The 18,359-nt window shown below is 33.9% G+C and overlaps 1 protein-coding gene across 3 annotated transcripts in view; it reads left to right on the top strand.

Moving 5' to 3' along the window:
- The window catches only part of LOC142760355 (phosphofurin acidic cluster sorting protein 1-like), a 278,801-nt gene that overhangs the window by 135,105 nt on the left and 125,337 nt on the right, over nucleotides 1–18,359 (top strand). For all 3 annotated transcript variants that reach the window (XM_075863541.1, XM_075863540.1, XM_075863542.1), the window contains one exon: nucleotides 627–751. In XM_075863541.1, the coding sequence (XP_075719656.1) occupies nucleotides 627–751 (125 nt within the window). The remainder of the gene's footprint in view (nucleotides 1–626; nucleotides 752–18,359) is intronic.

Below are 18,359 nucleotides of genomic sequence, written 5' to 3'. Positions count from 1 at the left end.
GAAGTGCGTGGGGTCGTTATAATCTCGAGTAGTCAGGCAGCTGAATGTGAGGTGGACAGTCAGTGGAGGAATCCCAGGCTGGAAATACTAGTGGTCACTCATTGCTGCCATAAGTAAGAGGGCCGTGCTCTGCCTTGCGTGATATGAGACCTTCATCTCCTGGGATAGGGGTTACAGGACCGATCCATTCAAATGTTTATGTTTTACCAATATATAAGGTTCCTAATTTTCCATTTATGAATTCATTTCAAGATTGTTTTACATGGAGGACATGAAGTATCTACAATCCATGAAATGAAGTCAATGATCATTTATGTGTATGGGGGTCTCCTGACGGCAGATTCAATGAGAAAGAAGGATCTGTCCGCTTAAATAAGCCATGCCCTATCCTTTGTTTTTGTGGGAGATGAGCCGCTGCCAGGGAGGTTTGCAGGGGACAGTAGAGTCCAGGATAGACTTGTTGCCTCTCCCATTGGAAAAAAAAAGACGCTCAGCATATTTATCTTGGGGTTGGGATTAATAGCGAGTTCTCGGCCACTAGCTATCTGAGGTGAATAGGCAGCTTTACTGTAGTGCCGTGGGTGTGGATCACATAGACGGCTCATCACCGTTCTCTCGTGTGACAGGAGATCAGCGACTCCGGGCCGATATCCACATTGGCTACAGATCTTAGTTCCTGGGAGCCTGCTGAGCGGACACCACATCTCGGCATCATCTCCAGAACAGAGTCACAAATCATCATGTCTCCAAGGTAATGTCATGTGATATAACTGCTCAGTACTACAGTATAGATGAGTATAACTAATCAGGCAGTGTATAGATGATATTACTGATAATCAGTGGGTGTATAGATATTACTGATAATCAGGAGGTGTATAGATGATATTACTGATAATCAGGGGGTGCATAGATGATATTACTGATAATCAGGGGGTGTATAGATGATATTACTGATAATCAGGAGGTGTATAGATATTACTGATAATCAGGAGGTGTATAGATATTACTGATAATCAGGGGGTGTATAGATATTACTGATAATCAGGGGGTGTATAGATATTACTGATAATCAGGAGGTGTATAGATGATATTACTGATAATCAGTGGGTGTATAGATATTACTGATAATCAGGGTGTGTATAGATGATATTACTGATAATCAGGGGGTGTATAGATATTACTGATGATCAGGGGGTGTATAGATATTACTGATAATCAGGAGGTGTATAGATATTACTGATAATCAGGAGGTGTATAGATGATATTACTGATAATCAGGGGGTGTATAGATATTACTGATAATCAGGAGGTGTATAGATTATATTACTGATAATCAGGGGGTGTATAGATGGTATTACTGATAATCAGGAGGTGTATAGATATTACTGATAATCAGGAGGTGTATAGATATTACTGATAATCAGGAGGTGTATAGATGATATTACTGATAATCAGGAGGTGTATAGATATTACTGATAATCAGGAGGTGTATAGATATTACTGATAATCAGGAGGTGTATAGATGATATTACTGATAATCAGGGGGTGTATAGATGATATTACTGATAATCAGGAGGTGTATAGATGATATTACTGATAATCAGGAGGTGTATAGATGATATTACTGATAATCAGGGGGTGTATAGATATTACTGATGATCAGGGGGTGTATAGATATTACTGATAATCAGGAGGTGTATAGATATTACTGATAATCAGGAGGTGTATAGATGATATTACTGATAATCAGGGGGTGTATAGATGATATTACTGATAATCAGGAGGTGTATAGATATTACTGATAATCAGGAGGTGTATAGATTATATTACTGATAATCAGGGGGTGTATAGATGGTATTACTGATAATCAGGAGGTGTATAGATATTACTGATAATCAGGAGGTGTATAGATATTACTGATAATCAGGAGGTGTATAGATGATATTACTGATAATCAGGAGGTGTATAGATATTACTGATAATCAGGAGGTGTATAGATATTACTGATAATCAGGAGGTGTATAGATGATATTACTGATAATCAGGGGGTGTATAGATGATATTACTGATAATCAGGAGGTGTATAGATGATATTACTGATAATCAGGAGGTGTATAGATGATATTACTGATAATCAGGGGGTGTATAGATATTACTGATGATCAGGGGGTGTATAGATATTACTGATAATCAGGAGGTGTATAGATATTACTGATAATCAGGAGGTGTATAGATGATATTACTGATAATCAGGGGGTGTATAGATGATATTACTGATAATCAGGAGGTGTATAGATATTACTGATAATCAGGAGGTGTATAGATGATATTACTGATAATCAGGGGGTGCATAGATGATATTACTGATAATCAGGAGGTGTATAGATATTACTGATAATCAGGAGGTGTATAGATATTACTGATGATCAGGGGGTGTATAGATATTACTGATAATCAGGAGGTGTATAGATGATATTACTGATAATCAGGGGGTGTATAGATGATATTACTGATAATCAGGAGGTGTATAGATGATATTACTGATAATCAGGAGGTGTATAGATGATATTACTGATAATCAGGAGGTGTATAGATATTACTGATAATCAGGAGGTGTATAGATGATATTACTGATAATCAGGAGGTGTATAGATGATATTACTGATAATCAGGAGGTGTATAGATGATATTACTGATAATCAGGGGGTGTATAGATGATATTACTGATAATCAGGGGGTGTATAGATATTACTGATAATCAGGGGGTGTATAGATGATATTACTGATAATCAGGGGGTGTATAGATGATATTACTGATAATCAGGAGGTGTATAGATATTACTGATAATCAGGAGGTGTATAGATTATATTACTGATAATCAGGGGGTGTATAGATGGTATTACTGATAATCAGGAGGTGTATAGATATTACTGATAATCAGGAGGTGTATAGATATTACTGATAATCAGGAGGTGTATAGATGATATTACTGATAATCAGGAGGTGTATAGATATTACTGATAATCAGGAGGTGTATAGATATTACTGATAATCAGGAGGTGTATAGATGATATTACTGATAATCAGGGGGTGTATAGATGATATTACTGATAATCAGGAGGTGTATAGATGATATTACTGATAATCAGGAGGTGTATAGATGATATTACTGATAATCAGGGGGTGTATAGATATTACTGATGATCAGGGGGTGTATAGATATTACTGATAATCAGGAGGTGTATAGATATTACTGATAATCAGGAGGTGTATAGATGATATTACTGATAATCAGGGGGTGTATAGATGATATTACTGATAATCAGGAGGTGTATAGATATTACTGATAATCAGGAGGTGTATAGATATTACTGATAATCAGGAGGTGTATAGATGATATTACTGATAATCAGGGGGTGCATAGATGATATTACTGATAATCAGGAGGTGTATAGATATTACTGATAATCAGGAGGTGTATAGATATTACTGATGATCAGGGGGTGTATAGATATTACTGATAATCAGGAGGTGTATAGATGATATTACTGATAATCAGGGGGTGCATAGATGATATTACTGATAATCAGGAGGTGTATAGATGATATTACTGATAATCAGGAGGTGTATAGATGATATTACTGATAATCAGGAGGTGTATAGATATTACTGATAATCAGGAGGTGTATAGATGATATTACTGATAATCAGGAGGTGTATAGATGATATTACTGATAATCAGGGGGTGCATAGATGATATTACTGATAATCAGGAGGTGTATAGATGATATTACTGATAATCAGGGGGTGCATAGATGATATTACTGATAATCAGGAGGTGTATAGATGATATTACTGATAATCAGGAGGTGTATAGATGATATTACTGATAATCAGGGGGTGTATAGATGATATTACTGATAACCAGGAGGTATATAGATGATATTACTGATAATCAGGAGGTGTATAGATGATATTACTGATAATCAGGAGGTGTATAGATATTACTGATAATCAGGAGGTGTATAGATGATATTACTGATAATCAGGAGGTGTATAGATATTACTGATAATCAGGAGGTGTATAGATGACATTACTGATAATCAGGGGGTGTATAGATGATATTACTGATAATCAGGAGGTGTATAGATGATATTACTGATAATCAGGAGGTGTATAGATGATATTACTGATAATCAGGAGGTGTATAGATGATATTACTGATAATCAGGGGGTGTATAGATGATATTACTGATAATCAGGAGGTGTATAGATGATATTACTGATAATCAGGAGGTGTATAGATGATATTACTGATAATCAGGAGGTGTATAGATATTACTGATAATCAGGAGGTGTATAGATATTACTGATGATCAGGAGGTGTATAGATATTACTGATGATCAGGAGGTATATAGATATTACTGATAATCAGGAGGTGTATAGATATTACTGATAATCAGGAGGTGTATAGATGATATTACTGGATAATCAGGTGTATAAATGATATTACTGATAATCAGGGGGTGTATAGATATTACTGATAATCAGGAGGTGTATAGATATTACTGATAATCAGGAGGTGTATAGATGATATTACTGATAATCAGGAGGTGTATAGATGATATTACTGATAATCAGGAGGTGTATAGATATTACTGACAATCAGGGGGTGTATAGATGATATTACTGATAATCAGGGGGTGTATAGATATTACTGATAATCAGGGGGTGTATAGATATTACTGATAATCAGGGGGTGTATAGATATTACTGATAATCAGGGGGTATATAGATGATATTACTGATAATCAGGGGGTGTATAGATGATATTACTGATAATCAGGAGGTGTATAGATATTACTGATAATCAGGGGGTGTATAGATATTACTGATAATCAGGGGGTGTATAGATATTACTGATAATCAGGAGGTGTATAGATGATATTACTGATAATCAGTGGGTGTATAGATATTACTGATAATCAGGGTGTGTATAGATGATATTACTGATAATCAGGGGGTGTATAGATATTACTGATGATCAGGGGGTGTATAGATATTACTGATAATCAGGAGGTGTATAGATATTACTGATAATCAGGAGGTGTATAGATGATATTACTGATAATCAGGGGGTGTATAGATGATATTACTGATAATCAGGAGGTGTATAGATATTACTGATAATCAGGAGGTGTATAGATATTACTGATAATGAGGAGGTGTATAGATGATATTACTGATAATCAGGGGGTGTATAGATGATATTACTGATAATCAGGAGGTGTATAGATGATATTACTGATAATCAGGAGGTGTATAGATGATATTACTGATAATCAGGTGGTGTATAGATGATATTACTGATAATCAGGAGGTGTATAGATGATATTACTGATAATCAGGGGGTGCATAGATGATATTACTGATAATCAGGGGGTGTATAGATATTACTGATGATCAGGGGGTGTATAGATGATATTACTGATAATCAGGAGGTGTATAGATGATATTACTGATAATCAGGAGGTGTATAGATATTACTGATAATCAGGAGGTGTATAGATGATATTACTGATAATCAGGGGGTGTATAGATGATATTACTGATAATCAGGAGGTGTATAGATATTACTGATAATTAGGAGGTGTATAGATATTACTGATAATCAGGAGGTGTATAGATGATATTACTGATAATCAGGGGGTGCATAGATGATATTACTGATAATCAGGAGGTGTATAGATATTACTGATAATCAGGAGGTGTATAGATATTACTGATAATCAGGAGGTGTATAGATATTACTGATAATCAGGAGGTGTATAGATGATATTACTGATAATCAGGGGGTGCATAGATGATATTACTGATAATCAGGAGGTGTATAGATATTACTGATAATCAGGAGGTGTATAGATATTACTGATAATCAGGAGGTGTATAGATGATATTACTGATAATCAGGGGGTGCATAGATGATATTACTGATAATCAGGAGGTGTATAGATGATATTACTGATAATCAGGAGGTGTATAGATATTACTGATAATCAGGGGGTGTATAGATATTACTGATAATCAGGGGGTGTATAGATGATATTACTGATAATCAGGGGGTGTATAGATGATATTACTGATAATCAGGAGGTGTATAGATGATATTACTGATAATCAGGAGGTGTATAGATGATATTACTGATAATCAGGAGGTGTATAGATGATATTACTGATAATCAGGAGGTGTATAGATATTACTGATAATCAGGAGGTGTATAGATATTACTGATAATCAGGGGGTGTATAGATGATATTACTGATAATCAGGAGGTGTATAGATATTACTGATAATCAGGAGGTGTATAGATGATATTACTGATAATCAGGGGGTGTATAGATATTACTGATAATCAGGGGGTGTATAGATATTACTGATAATCAGGGGGTGTATAGATATTACTGATAATCAGGAGGTGTATAGATATTACTGATAATCAGGAGGTATATAGATATTACTGATGATCAGGGGGTGTATAGATATTACTGATAATCAGGAGGTGTATAGATATTACTGATAATCAGGAGGTGTATAGATATTACTGATAATCAGGGGGTGTATAGATATTACTGATAATCAGGAGGTGTATAGATATTACTGATAATCAGGAGGTGTATAGATGATATTACTGATAATCAGGGGGTGTATAGATGATATTACTGATGATCAGGAGGTGTATAGATATTACTGATAATCAGGAGGTATATAGATATTACTGATAATCAGGAGGTGTATAGATATTACTGATAATCAGGAGGTGTATAGATGATATTACTGGATAATCAGGAGGTGTATAAATGATATTACTGATAATCAGGGGGTGTATAGATATTACTGATAATCAGGAGGTGTATAGATATTACTGATAATCAGGAGGTGTATAGATATTACTGATAATCAGGAGGTGTATAGATGATATTACTGATAATCAGGAGGTGTATAGATGATATTACTGATAATCAGGGGGTGTATAGATGATATTACTGATAATCAGGAGGTGTATAGATGATATTACTGATAATCAGGAGGTGTATAGATGATATTATTGATAATCAGGGGGTGTATAGATGATATTACTGATAATCAGGGGGTGTATAGATGATATTACTGATAATCAGGAGGTGTATAGATGATATTACTGATAATCAGGAGGTGTATAGATATTACTGATAATCAGGAGGTGTATAGATGATATTACTGATAATCAGGTGTATAGATGATATTACTGATAATCAGGAGGTGTATAGATGATATTACTGATAATCAGGGGGTGTATAGATGATATTACTGATAATCAGGAGGTGTATAGATGATATTACTGATAATCAGGAGGTGTATAGATGATATTACTGATAATCAGGTGTATAGATGATATTACTGATAATCAGGGGGTGTATAGATGATATTACTGATAATCAGGGGGTGTATAGATGATATTACTGATAATCAGGGGGTGTATAGATATTACTGATAATCAGGGTGTGTATAGATGATATTACTGATAATCAGGTGGTGTATAGATGATATTACTGATAATCAGGAGGTGTATAGATGATATTACTGATAATCAGGAGGTGTATAGATGATATTACTGATAATCAGGGGGTGTATAGATGATATTACTGATAATCAGGGGGTGTATAGATATTACTGATAATCAGGAGGTGTATAGATGATATTACTGATAATCAGGTGGTGTATAGATATTACTGATAATCAGGATGTGTATAGATGATATTACTGATAATCAGGAGGTGTATAGATGATATTACTGATAATCAGGAGGTGTATAGATGATATTACTGATAATCAGGAGGTGTATAGATATTACTGATAATCAGGAGGTGTATAGATATTACTGATGATCAGGGGGTGTATAGATATTACTGATAATCAGGAGGTGTATAGATATTACTGATAATCAGGGGGTGTATAGATGATATTACTGATAATCAGGAGGTGTATAGATATTACTGATAATCAGGAGGTGTATAGATGATATTACTGATAATCAGGGGGTGTATAGATATTACTGATAATCAGGGGGTGTATAGATATTACTGATAATCAGGGGGTGTATAGATATTACTGATAATCAGGAGGTGTATAGATATTACTGATAATCAGGAGGTATATAGATATTACTGATAATCAGGGGGTGTATAGATATTACTGATAATCAGGAGGTGTATAGATATTACTGATAATCAGGAGGTGTATAGATGATATTACTGATAATCAGGGGGTGTATAGATGATATTACTGATGATCAGGAGGTGTATAGATATTACTGATAATCAGGAGGTATATAGATATTACTGATAATCAGGAGGTGTATAGATATTACTGATAATCAGGAGGTGTATAGATGATATTACTGGATAATCAGGAGGTGTATAAATGATATTACTGATAATCAGGGGGTGTATAGATATTACTGATAATCAGGAGGTGTATAGATATTACTGATAATCAGGAGGTGTATAGATATTACTGATAATCAGGAGGTGTATAGATGATATTACTGATAATCAGGAGGTGTATAGATGATATTACTGATAATCAGGGGGTGTATAGATGATATTACTGATAATCAGGAGGTGTATAGATGATATTACTGATAATCAGGAGGTGTATAGATGATATTATTGATAATCAGGGGGTGTATAGATGATATTACTGATAATCAGGGGGTGTATAGATGATATTACTGATAATCAGGGGTATATAGATGATATTACTGATAATCAGGAGGTGTATAGATGATATTACTGATAATCAGGAGGTGTATAGATATTACTGATAATCAGGAGGTGTATAGATGATATTACTGATAATCAGGTGTATAGATGATATTACTGATAATCAGGGGGTGTATAGATATTACTGATAATCAGGGGGTGTATAGATGATATTACTGATAATCAGGAGGTGTATAGATGATATTACTGATAATCAGGGGGTGTATAGATATTACTGATAATCAGGGTGTGTATAGATGATATTACTGATAATCAGGTGGTGTATAGATGATATTACTGATAATCAGGGGGTGTATAGATGATATTACTGATGATCAGGAGGTGTATAGATATTACTGATAATCAGGAGGTGTATAGATATTACTGATAATCAGGAGGTGTATAGATATTACTGATAACCAGGAGGTATATAGATGATATTACTGATAATCAGGCGGTGTATAGATATTACTGATAATCAGGAGGTATATAGATATTACTGATAATCAGGAGGTGTATAGATATTACTGATAATCAGGAGGTGTATAGATATTACTGATAATCAGGAGGTATATAGATATTACTGATAATCAGGAGGTGTATAGATGATATTACTGATAATCAGGGGGTGTATAGATATTACTGATAATCAGGAGGTGTATAGATATTACTGATAATCAGGGGGTGTATAGATATTACTGATAATCAGGAGGTGTATAGATATTACTGATAATCAGGAGGTGTATAGATATTACTGATAATCAGGAGGTGTATAGATATTACTGATAATCAGGAGGTGTATAGATGATATTACTGATAATCAGGAGGTGTATAGATGATATTACTGATAATCAGGAGGTGTACAGATGATATTACTGATAATCAGGAGGTGTATAGATATTACTGATAATCAGGAGGTGTATAGATATTACTGATAACCAGGAGGTATATAGATGATATTACTGATAATCAGGAGGTGTATAGATGATATTACTGACTAATCATGGGGTGTATAGATATTACTGATAATCAGGAGGTGTATAGATGATATTACTGATAATCAGGAGGTGTATAGATGATATTACTGATAATCAGGAGGTGTATAGATGATATTACTGATAATCAGGGGGTATATAGAGCATATTATTGATAATCAGGAGGTGTATAGATGATATTACTGATAATCAGGGGGTGTATAGATATTACTGATAATCAGGAGGTGTATAGGTATTACTGATAATCAGGGGGTGTATAGATATTACTGATAATCAGGGGGTGTATAGATGATATTACTGATAATCAGGGGGTGTATAGATGATATTACTGATAATCAGGGGGTGTATAGATATTACTGATAATCAGGGGGTGTATAGATGATATTACTTATAATCAGGAGTTGTATAGATGATATTACTGATAATCAGGGGGTGTATAGATGATATTACTGATAATCAGGAGGTGTATAGATGATATTACTGATAATCAGGAGGTGTATAGATATTACTGATAATCAGGAGGTGTATAGATATTACTGATAATCAGGGGGTGTATAGATATTACTGATAATCAGGAGGTGTATAGATGATATTACTGATAATCAGGGGGTGTATAGATGATATTACTGATAATCAGGAGGTGTATAGATGATATTACTGATAATCAGGAGGTGTATAGATGATATTACTGATATTCAGGGGGTGTATAGATGATATTACTGATAATCAGGGGGTGTATAGATGATATTACTGATAATCAGGAGGTGTATAGATGATATTACTGGTAATCAAGAGGTGTATAGATATTACTGATAATCAGGGGGTGTATAGATGATATTACTGATAATCAGGGGGTGTATAGATGATATTACTGATAATCAGGAGGTGTATAGATGATATTACTGATAATCAGGAGGTGTATAGATGATATTACTGATATTCAGGGGGTGTATAGATGATATTACTGATAATCAGGGGGTGTATAGATGATATTACTGATAATCAGGAGGTGTATAGATGATATTACTGATAATCAAGAGGTGTATAGATATTACTGATAATCAGGGGGTGTATAGATGACATTACTGATAATCAGGGGGTGTATAGATGATATTACTGATAATCAGGAGGTGTATAGATGATATTACTGATAATCAAGAGGTGTATAGATATTACTGATAATCAGGAGGTGTACAGATGATATTACTGATAATCAGGAGGTGTATAGATATTACTGATAATCAGGGGGTGTATAGATGATATTACTGATAATCAGGAGGTGTATAGATGATATTACTGATAATCGGGGTGTATAGATATTACTTATAATCAGGAGTTGTATAGATATTACTGATAATCAGGGGGTGTATAGATGATATTACTGATAATCAGGGGGTGTATAGATGATATTACTGATAATCAGGGTGTGTATAGATGATATTACTGATAATCAGGAGGTGTATAGATATTACTGATAATCAGGGGGTGTATAGATATTACTGATAATCAGGAGGTGTATAGATATTACTGATAATCAGGGGGTGTATAGATGATATTACTGATAATCAGGAGGTGTATAGATATTACTGATAATCAGGAGGTGTATAGATGATATTACTGATAATCAGGGGGTGTATAGATATTACTGATAATCAGGAGGTGTATAGATATTACTGATAATCAGGGGGTGTATAGATGATATTACTGATAATCAGGAGGTGTATAGATATTACTGATAATCAGGAGGTGTATAGATGATATTACTGATAATCAGGGGGTGTATAGATATTACTGATAATCAGGGGGTGTATAGATATTACTGATAATCAGGAGGTGTATAGATATTACTGATAATCAGGAGGTGTATAGATATTACTGATAATCAGGGGGTGTATAGATATTACTGATAATCAGGAGGTGTATAGATATTACTGATAATCAGGGGGTGTATAGATGATATTACTGATAATCAGGAGGTGTATAGATATTACTGATAATCAGGAGGTGTATAGATGATATTACTGATAATCAGGGGGTGTATAGATATTACTGATAATCAGGGGGTGTATAGATATTACTGATAATCAGGGGGTGTATAGATATTACTGATAATCAGGAGGTGTATAGATATTACTGATAATCAGGAGGTGTATAGATATTACTGATGATCAGGGGGTGTATAGATATTACTGATAATCAGGAGGTGTATAGATATTACTGATAATCAGGAGGTGTATAGATATTACTGATAATCAGGGGGTGTATAGATATTACTGATAATCAGGAGGTGTATAGATATTACTGATAATCAGGAGGTGTATAGATGATATTACTGATAATCAGGGGGTGTATAGATGATATTACTGATGATCAGGAGGTGTATAGATATTACTGATAATCAGGAGGTATATAGATATTACTGATAATCAGGAGGTGTATAGATATTACTGATAATCAGGGGGTGTATAGATATTACTGATAATCAGGAGGTGTATAGATGATATTACTGATAATCAGGAGGTGTATAGATATTACTGATAATCAGGAGGTGTATAGATGATATTACTGATAATCAGGAGGTGTATAGATATTACTGATAATCAGGAGGTGTATAGATGATATTACTGGATAATCAGGAGGTGTATAAATGATATTACTGATAATCAGGGGGTGTATAGATATTACTGATAATCAGGAGGTGTATAGATATTACTGATAATCAGGAGGTGTATAGATATTACTGATAATCAGGAGGTGTATAGATGATATTACTGATAATCAGGAGGTGTATAGATGATATTACTGATAATCAGGGGGTGTATAGATGATATTACTGATAATCAGGAGGTGTATAGATGATATTACTGATAATCAGGAGGTGTATAGATGATATTATTGATAATCAGGGGGTGTATAGATGATATTACTGATAATCAGGGGGTGTATAGATGATATTACTGATAATCAGGGGTATATAGATGATATTACTGATAATCAGGAGGTGTATAGATGATATTACTGATAATCAGGAGGTGTATAGATATTACTGATAATCAGGAGGTGTATAGATGATATTACTGATAATCAGGTGTATAGATGATATTACTGATAATCAGGGGGTGTATAGATATTACTGATAATCAGGGGGTGTATAGATGATATTACTGATAATCAGGAGGTGTATAGATGATATTACTGATAATCAGGAGGTGTATAGATGATATTACTGATAATCAGGGGGTGTATAGATATTACTGATAATCAGGGTGTGTATAGATGATATTACTGATAATCAGGTGGTGTATAGATGATATTACTGATAATCAGGAGGTGTATAGATGATATTACTGATGATCAGGGGGTGTATAGATGATATTACTGATAATCAGGAGGTATATAGATATTACTGATAATCAGGAGGTGTATAGATATTACTGATAATCAGGAGGTGTATAGATATTACTGATAATCAGGAGGTATATAGATATTACTGATAATCAGGAGGTGTATAGATATTACTGATAATCAGGAGGTGTATAGATATTACTGATAATCAGGGGGTGTATAGATGATATTACTGATAATCAGGAGGTGTATAGATGATATTACTGATAATCAGGAGGTGTATAGATATTACTGATAATCAGGGGGTGTATAGATATTACTGATAATCAGGAGGTGTATAGATATTACTGATAATCAGGGGGTGTATAGATATTACTGATAATCAGTAGGTGTATAGATATTACTGATAATCAGGAGGTGTATAGATATTACTGATAATCAGGAGGTGTATAGATGATATTACTGATAATCAGGAGGTGTATAGATGATATTACTGATAATCAGGAGGTGTACAGATGATATTACTGATAATCAGGAGGTGTATAGATATTACTGATAATCAGGAGGTGTATAGATATTACTGATAACCAGGAGGTATATAGATGATATTACTGATAATCAGGAGGTGTATAGATGATATTACTGACTAATCATGGGGTGTATAGATGATATTACTGATAATCAGGAGGTGTATAGATGATATTACTGATAATCAGGGGGTATATAGAGCATATTATTGATAATCAGGAGGTGTATAGATGATATTACTGATAATCAGGGGGTGTATAGATATTACTGATAATCAGGAGGTGTATAGATGATATTACTGATAATCAGGGGGTGTATAGATATTACTGATAATCAGGGGGTGTATAGATGATATTACTTATAATCAGGAGTTGTATAGATGATATTACTGATAATCAGGGGGTGTATAGATGATATTACTGATAATCAGGAGGTGTATAGATGATATTACTGATAATCAGGAGGTGTATAGATATTACTGATAATCAGGAGGTGTATAGATGATATTACTGATAATCAGGGGGTGTATAGATATTACTGATAATCAGGAGGTGTATAGATGATATTACTTATAATCAGGAGTTGTATAGATATTACTGATAATCAGGAGGTGTATAGATATTACTGATAATCAGGGGGTGTATAGATATTACTGATAATCAGGAGGTGTATAGATGATATTACTGGATAATCAGGAGGTGTATAGATGATATTACTGATAATCAGGAGGTGTATAGATGATATTACTGATAATCAGGAGGTGTATAGATGATATTACTGATAATCAGGAGGTGTATAGATATTACTGATAATCAGGAGGTGTGCAGATGATATTACTGATAATCAGGGGGTGTATAGATGATATTACTGATAATCAGGGGGTGTATAGATGATATTACTGATAATCAGGAGGTGTATAGATGATATTACTGATAATCAGGAGGTGTATAGATGATATTACTGATAATCAGGGGGTGTATAGATGATATTACTGATAATCAGGAGGTGTATAGATGATATTACTGATATTCAGGGGGTGTATAGATGATATTACTGATAATCAGGGGGTGTATAGATGATATTACTGATAATCAGGAGGTGTATAGATGATATTACTGATAATCAGGAGGTGTATAGATGATATTACTGATAATCAGGGGGTGTATAGATGATATTACTGATAATCAGGAGGTGTATAGATATTACTGATAATCAGGAGGTGTATAGATATTACTGATAATCAGGAGGTGTATAGATGATATTACTGATAATCAGGGGGTGCATAGATGATATTACTGATAATCAGGAGGTGTATAGATATTACTGATAATCAGGAGGTGTATAGATATTACTGATGATCAGGGGGTGTATAGATATTACTGATAATCAGGAGGTGTATAGATGATATTACTGATAATCAGGGGGTGCATAGATGATATTACTGATAATCAGGAGGTGTATAGATGATATTACTGATAATCAGGAGGTGTATAGATGATATTACTGATAATCAGGAGGTGTATAGATATTACTGATAATCAGGAGGTGTATAGATGATATTACTGATAATCAGGAGGTGTATAGATGATATTACTGATAATCAGGGGGTGTATAGATGATATTACTGATAATCAGGAGGTGTATAGATGATATTACTGATAATCAGGAGGTGTATAGATGATATTACTGATAATCAGGAGGTGTATAGATGATATTACTGATAATCAGGGGGTGTATAGATGATATTACTGATAATCAGGAGGTGTATAGATGATATTACTGATAATCAGGAGGTGTATAGATGATATTACTGATAATCAGGAGGTGTATAGATATTACTGATAATCAGGAGGTGTATAGATATTACTGATGATCAGGAGGTGTATAGATATTACTGATAATCAGGAGGTATATAGATATTACTGATAATCAGGAGGTGTATAGATATTACTGATAATCAGGAGGTGTATAGATGATATTACTGGATAATCAGGTGTATAAATGATATTACTGATAATCAGGGGGTGTATAGATGATATTACTGATAATCAGGAGGTGTATAGATATTACTGATAATCAGGAGGTGTATAGATATTACTGATAATCAGGAGGTGTATAGATGATATTACTGATAATCAGGAGGTGTATAGATGATATTACTGACAATCAGGGGGTGTATAGATGATATTACTGATAATCAGGGGGTGTATAGATATTACTGATAATCAGGGGGTGTATAGATATTACTGATAATCAGGGGGTATATAGATGATATTACTGATAATCAGGGGGTGTATAGATGATATTACTGATAATCAGGAGGTGTATAGATATTACTGATAATCAGGGGGTGTATAGATATTACTGATAATCAGGGGGTGTATAGATATTACTGATAATCAGGAGGTGTATAGATGATATTACTGATAATCAGTGGGTGTATAGATATTACTGATAATCAGGGTGTGTATAGATGATATTACTGATAATCAGGGGGTGTATAGATATTACTGATGATCAGGGGGTGTATAGATGATATTACTGATAATCAGGAGGTGTATAGATGATATTACTGATAATCAGGGGGTGCATAGATGATATTACTGATAATCAGGAGGTGTATAGATGATATTACTGATAATCAGGGGGTGTATAGATGATATTATTGATAATCAGGGGGTGTATAGATGATATTACTGATAATCAGGAGGTGTATAGATGATATTACTGATAATCAGGAGGTGTATAGATGATATTACTGATAATCAGGAGGTGTATAGATGATATTACTGATAATCAAGAGGTGTATAGATATTACTGATAATCAGGAGGTGTATAGATATTACTGATAATCAGGAGGTGTATAGATGATATTACTGATAATCAGGGGGTGTATAGATGATATTACTGATAATCAGGAGGTGTATAGATATTACTGATAATCAGGAGGTGTATAGATATTACTGATAATCAGGAGGTGTATAGATGATATTACTGATAATCAGGGGGTGTATAGATGATATTACTGATAATCAGGAGGTGTATAGATGATATTACTGATAATCAGGAGGTGTATAGATATTACTGATAATCAGGAGGTGTATAGATGATATTACTGATAATCAGGGGGTGCATAGATGATATTACTGATAATCAGGGGGTGTATAGATATTACTGATGATCAGGGGGTGTATAGATGATATTACTGATAATCAGGAGGTGTATAGATGATATTACTGATAATCAGGAGGTGTATAGATATTACTGATAATCAGGAGGTGTATAGATGATATTACTGATAATCAGGGGGTGTATAGATGATATTACTGATAATCAGGAGGTGTATAGATATTACTGATAATTAGGAGGTGTATAGATATTACTGATAATCAGGAGGTGTATAGATGATATTACTGATAATCAGGGGGTGCATAGATGATATTACTGATAATCAGGAGGTGTATAGATATTACTGATAATCAGGAGGTGTATAGATATTACTGATAATCAGGAGGTGTATAGATATTACTGATAATCAGGAGGTGTATAGATGATATTACTGATAATCAGGGGGTGCATAGATGATATTACTGATAATCAGGAGGTGTATAGATATTACTGATAATCAGGAGGTGTATAGATGATATTACTGATAATCAGGGGGTGCATAGATGATATTACTGATAATCAGGAGGTGTATAGATGATATTACTGATAATCAGGAGGTGTATAGATATTACTGATAATCAGGGGGTGTATAGATATTACTGATAATCAGGGGGTGTATAGATGATATTACTGATAATCAGGGGGTGTATAGATGATATTACTGATAATCAGGAGGTGTATAGATGATATTACTGATAATCAGGAGGTGTATAGATGATATTACTGATAATCAGGAGGTGTATAGATGATATTACTGATAATCAGGAGGTGTATAGATATTACTGATAATCAGGAGGTGTATAGATATTACTGATAATCAGGGGGTGTATAGATGATATTACTGATAATCAGGAGGTGTATAGATATTACTGATAATCAGGAGGTGTATAGATGATATTACTGATAATCAGGGGGTGTATAGATATTACTGATAATCAGGGGGTGTATAGATATTACTGATAATCAGGGGGTGTATAGATATTACTGATAATCAGGAGGTGTATAGATATTACTGATAATCAGGAGGTATATAGATATTACTGATGATCAGGGGGTGTATAGATATTACTGATAATCAGGAGGTGTATAGATATTACTGATAATCAGGAGGTGTATAGATATTACTGATAATCAGGGGGTGTATAGATATTACTGATAATCAGGAGGTGTATAGATATTACTGATAATCAGGAGGTGTATAGATGATATTACTGATAATCAGGGGGTGTATAGATGATATTACTGATGATCAGGAGGTGTATAGATATTACTGATAATCAGGAGGTATATAGATATTACTGATAATCAGGAGGTGTATAGATATTACTGATAATCAGGAGGTGTATAGATGATATTACTGGATAATCAGGAGGTGTATAAATGATATTACTGATAATCAGGGGGTGTATAGATATTACTGATAATCAGGAGGTGTATAGATATTACTGATAATCAGGAGGTGTATAGATATTACTGATAATCAGGAGGTGTATAGATGATATTACTGATAATCAGGGG

Source organism: Rhinoderma darwinii, chromosome 4 (genome assembly GCF_050947455.1).
Source record: "Rhinoderma darwinii isolate aRhiDar2 chromosome 4, aRhiDar2.hap1, whole genome shotgun sequence".
NCBI lineage: Eukaryota > Metazoa > Chordata > Amphibia > Anura > Rhinodermatidae > Rhinoderma > Rhinoderma darwinii.
Note: the sequence above shows the minus strand (reverse complement) of the source record. Positions and strands in the feature narration are given on the sequence as shown.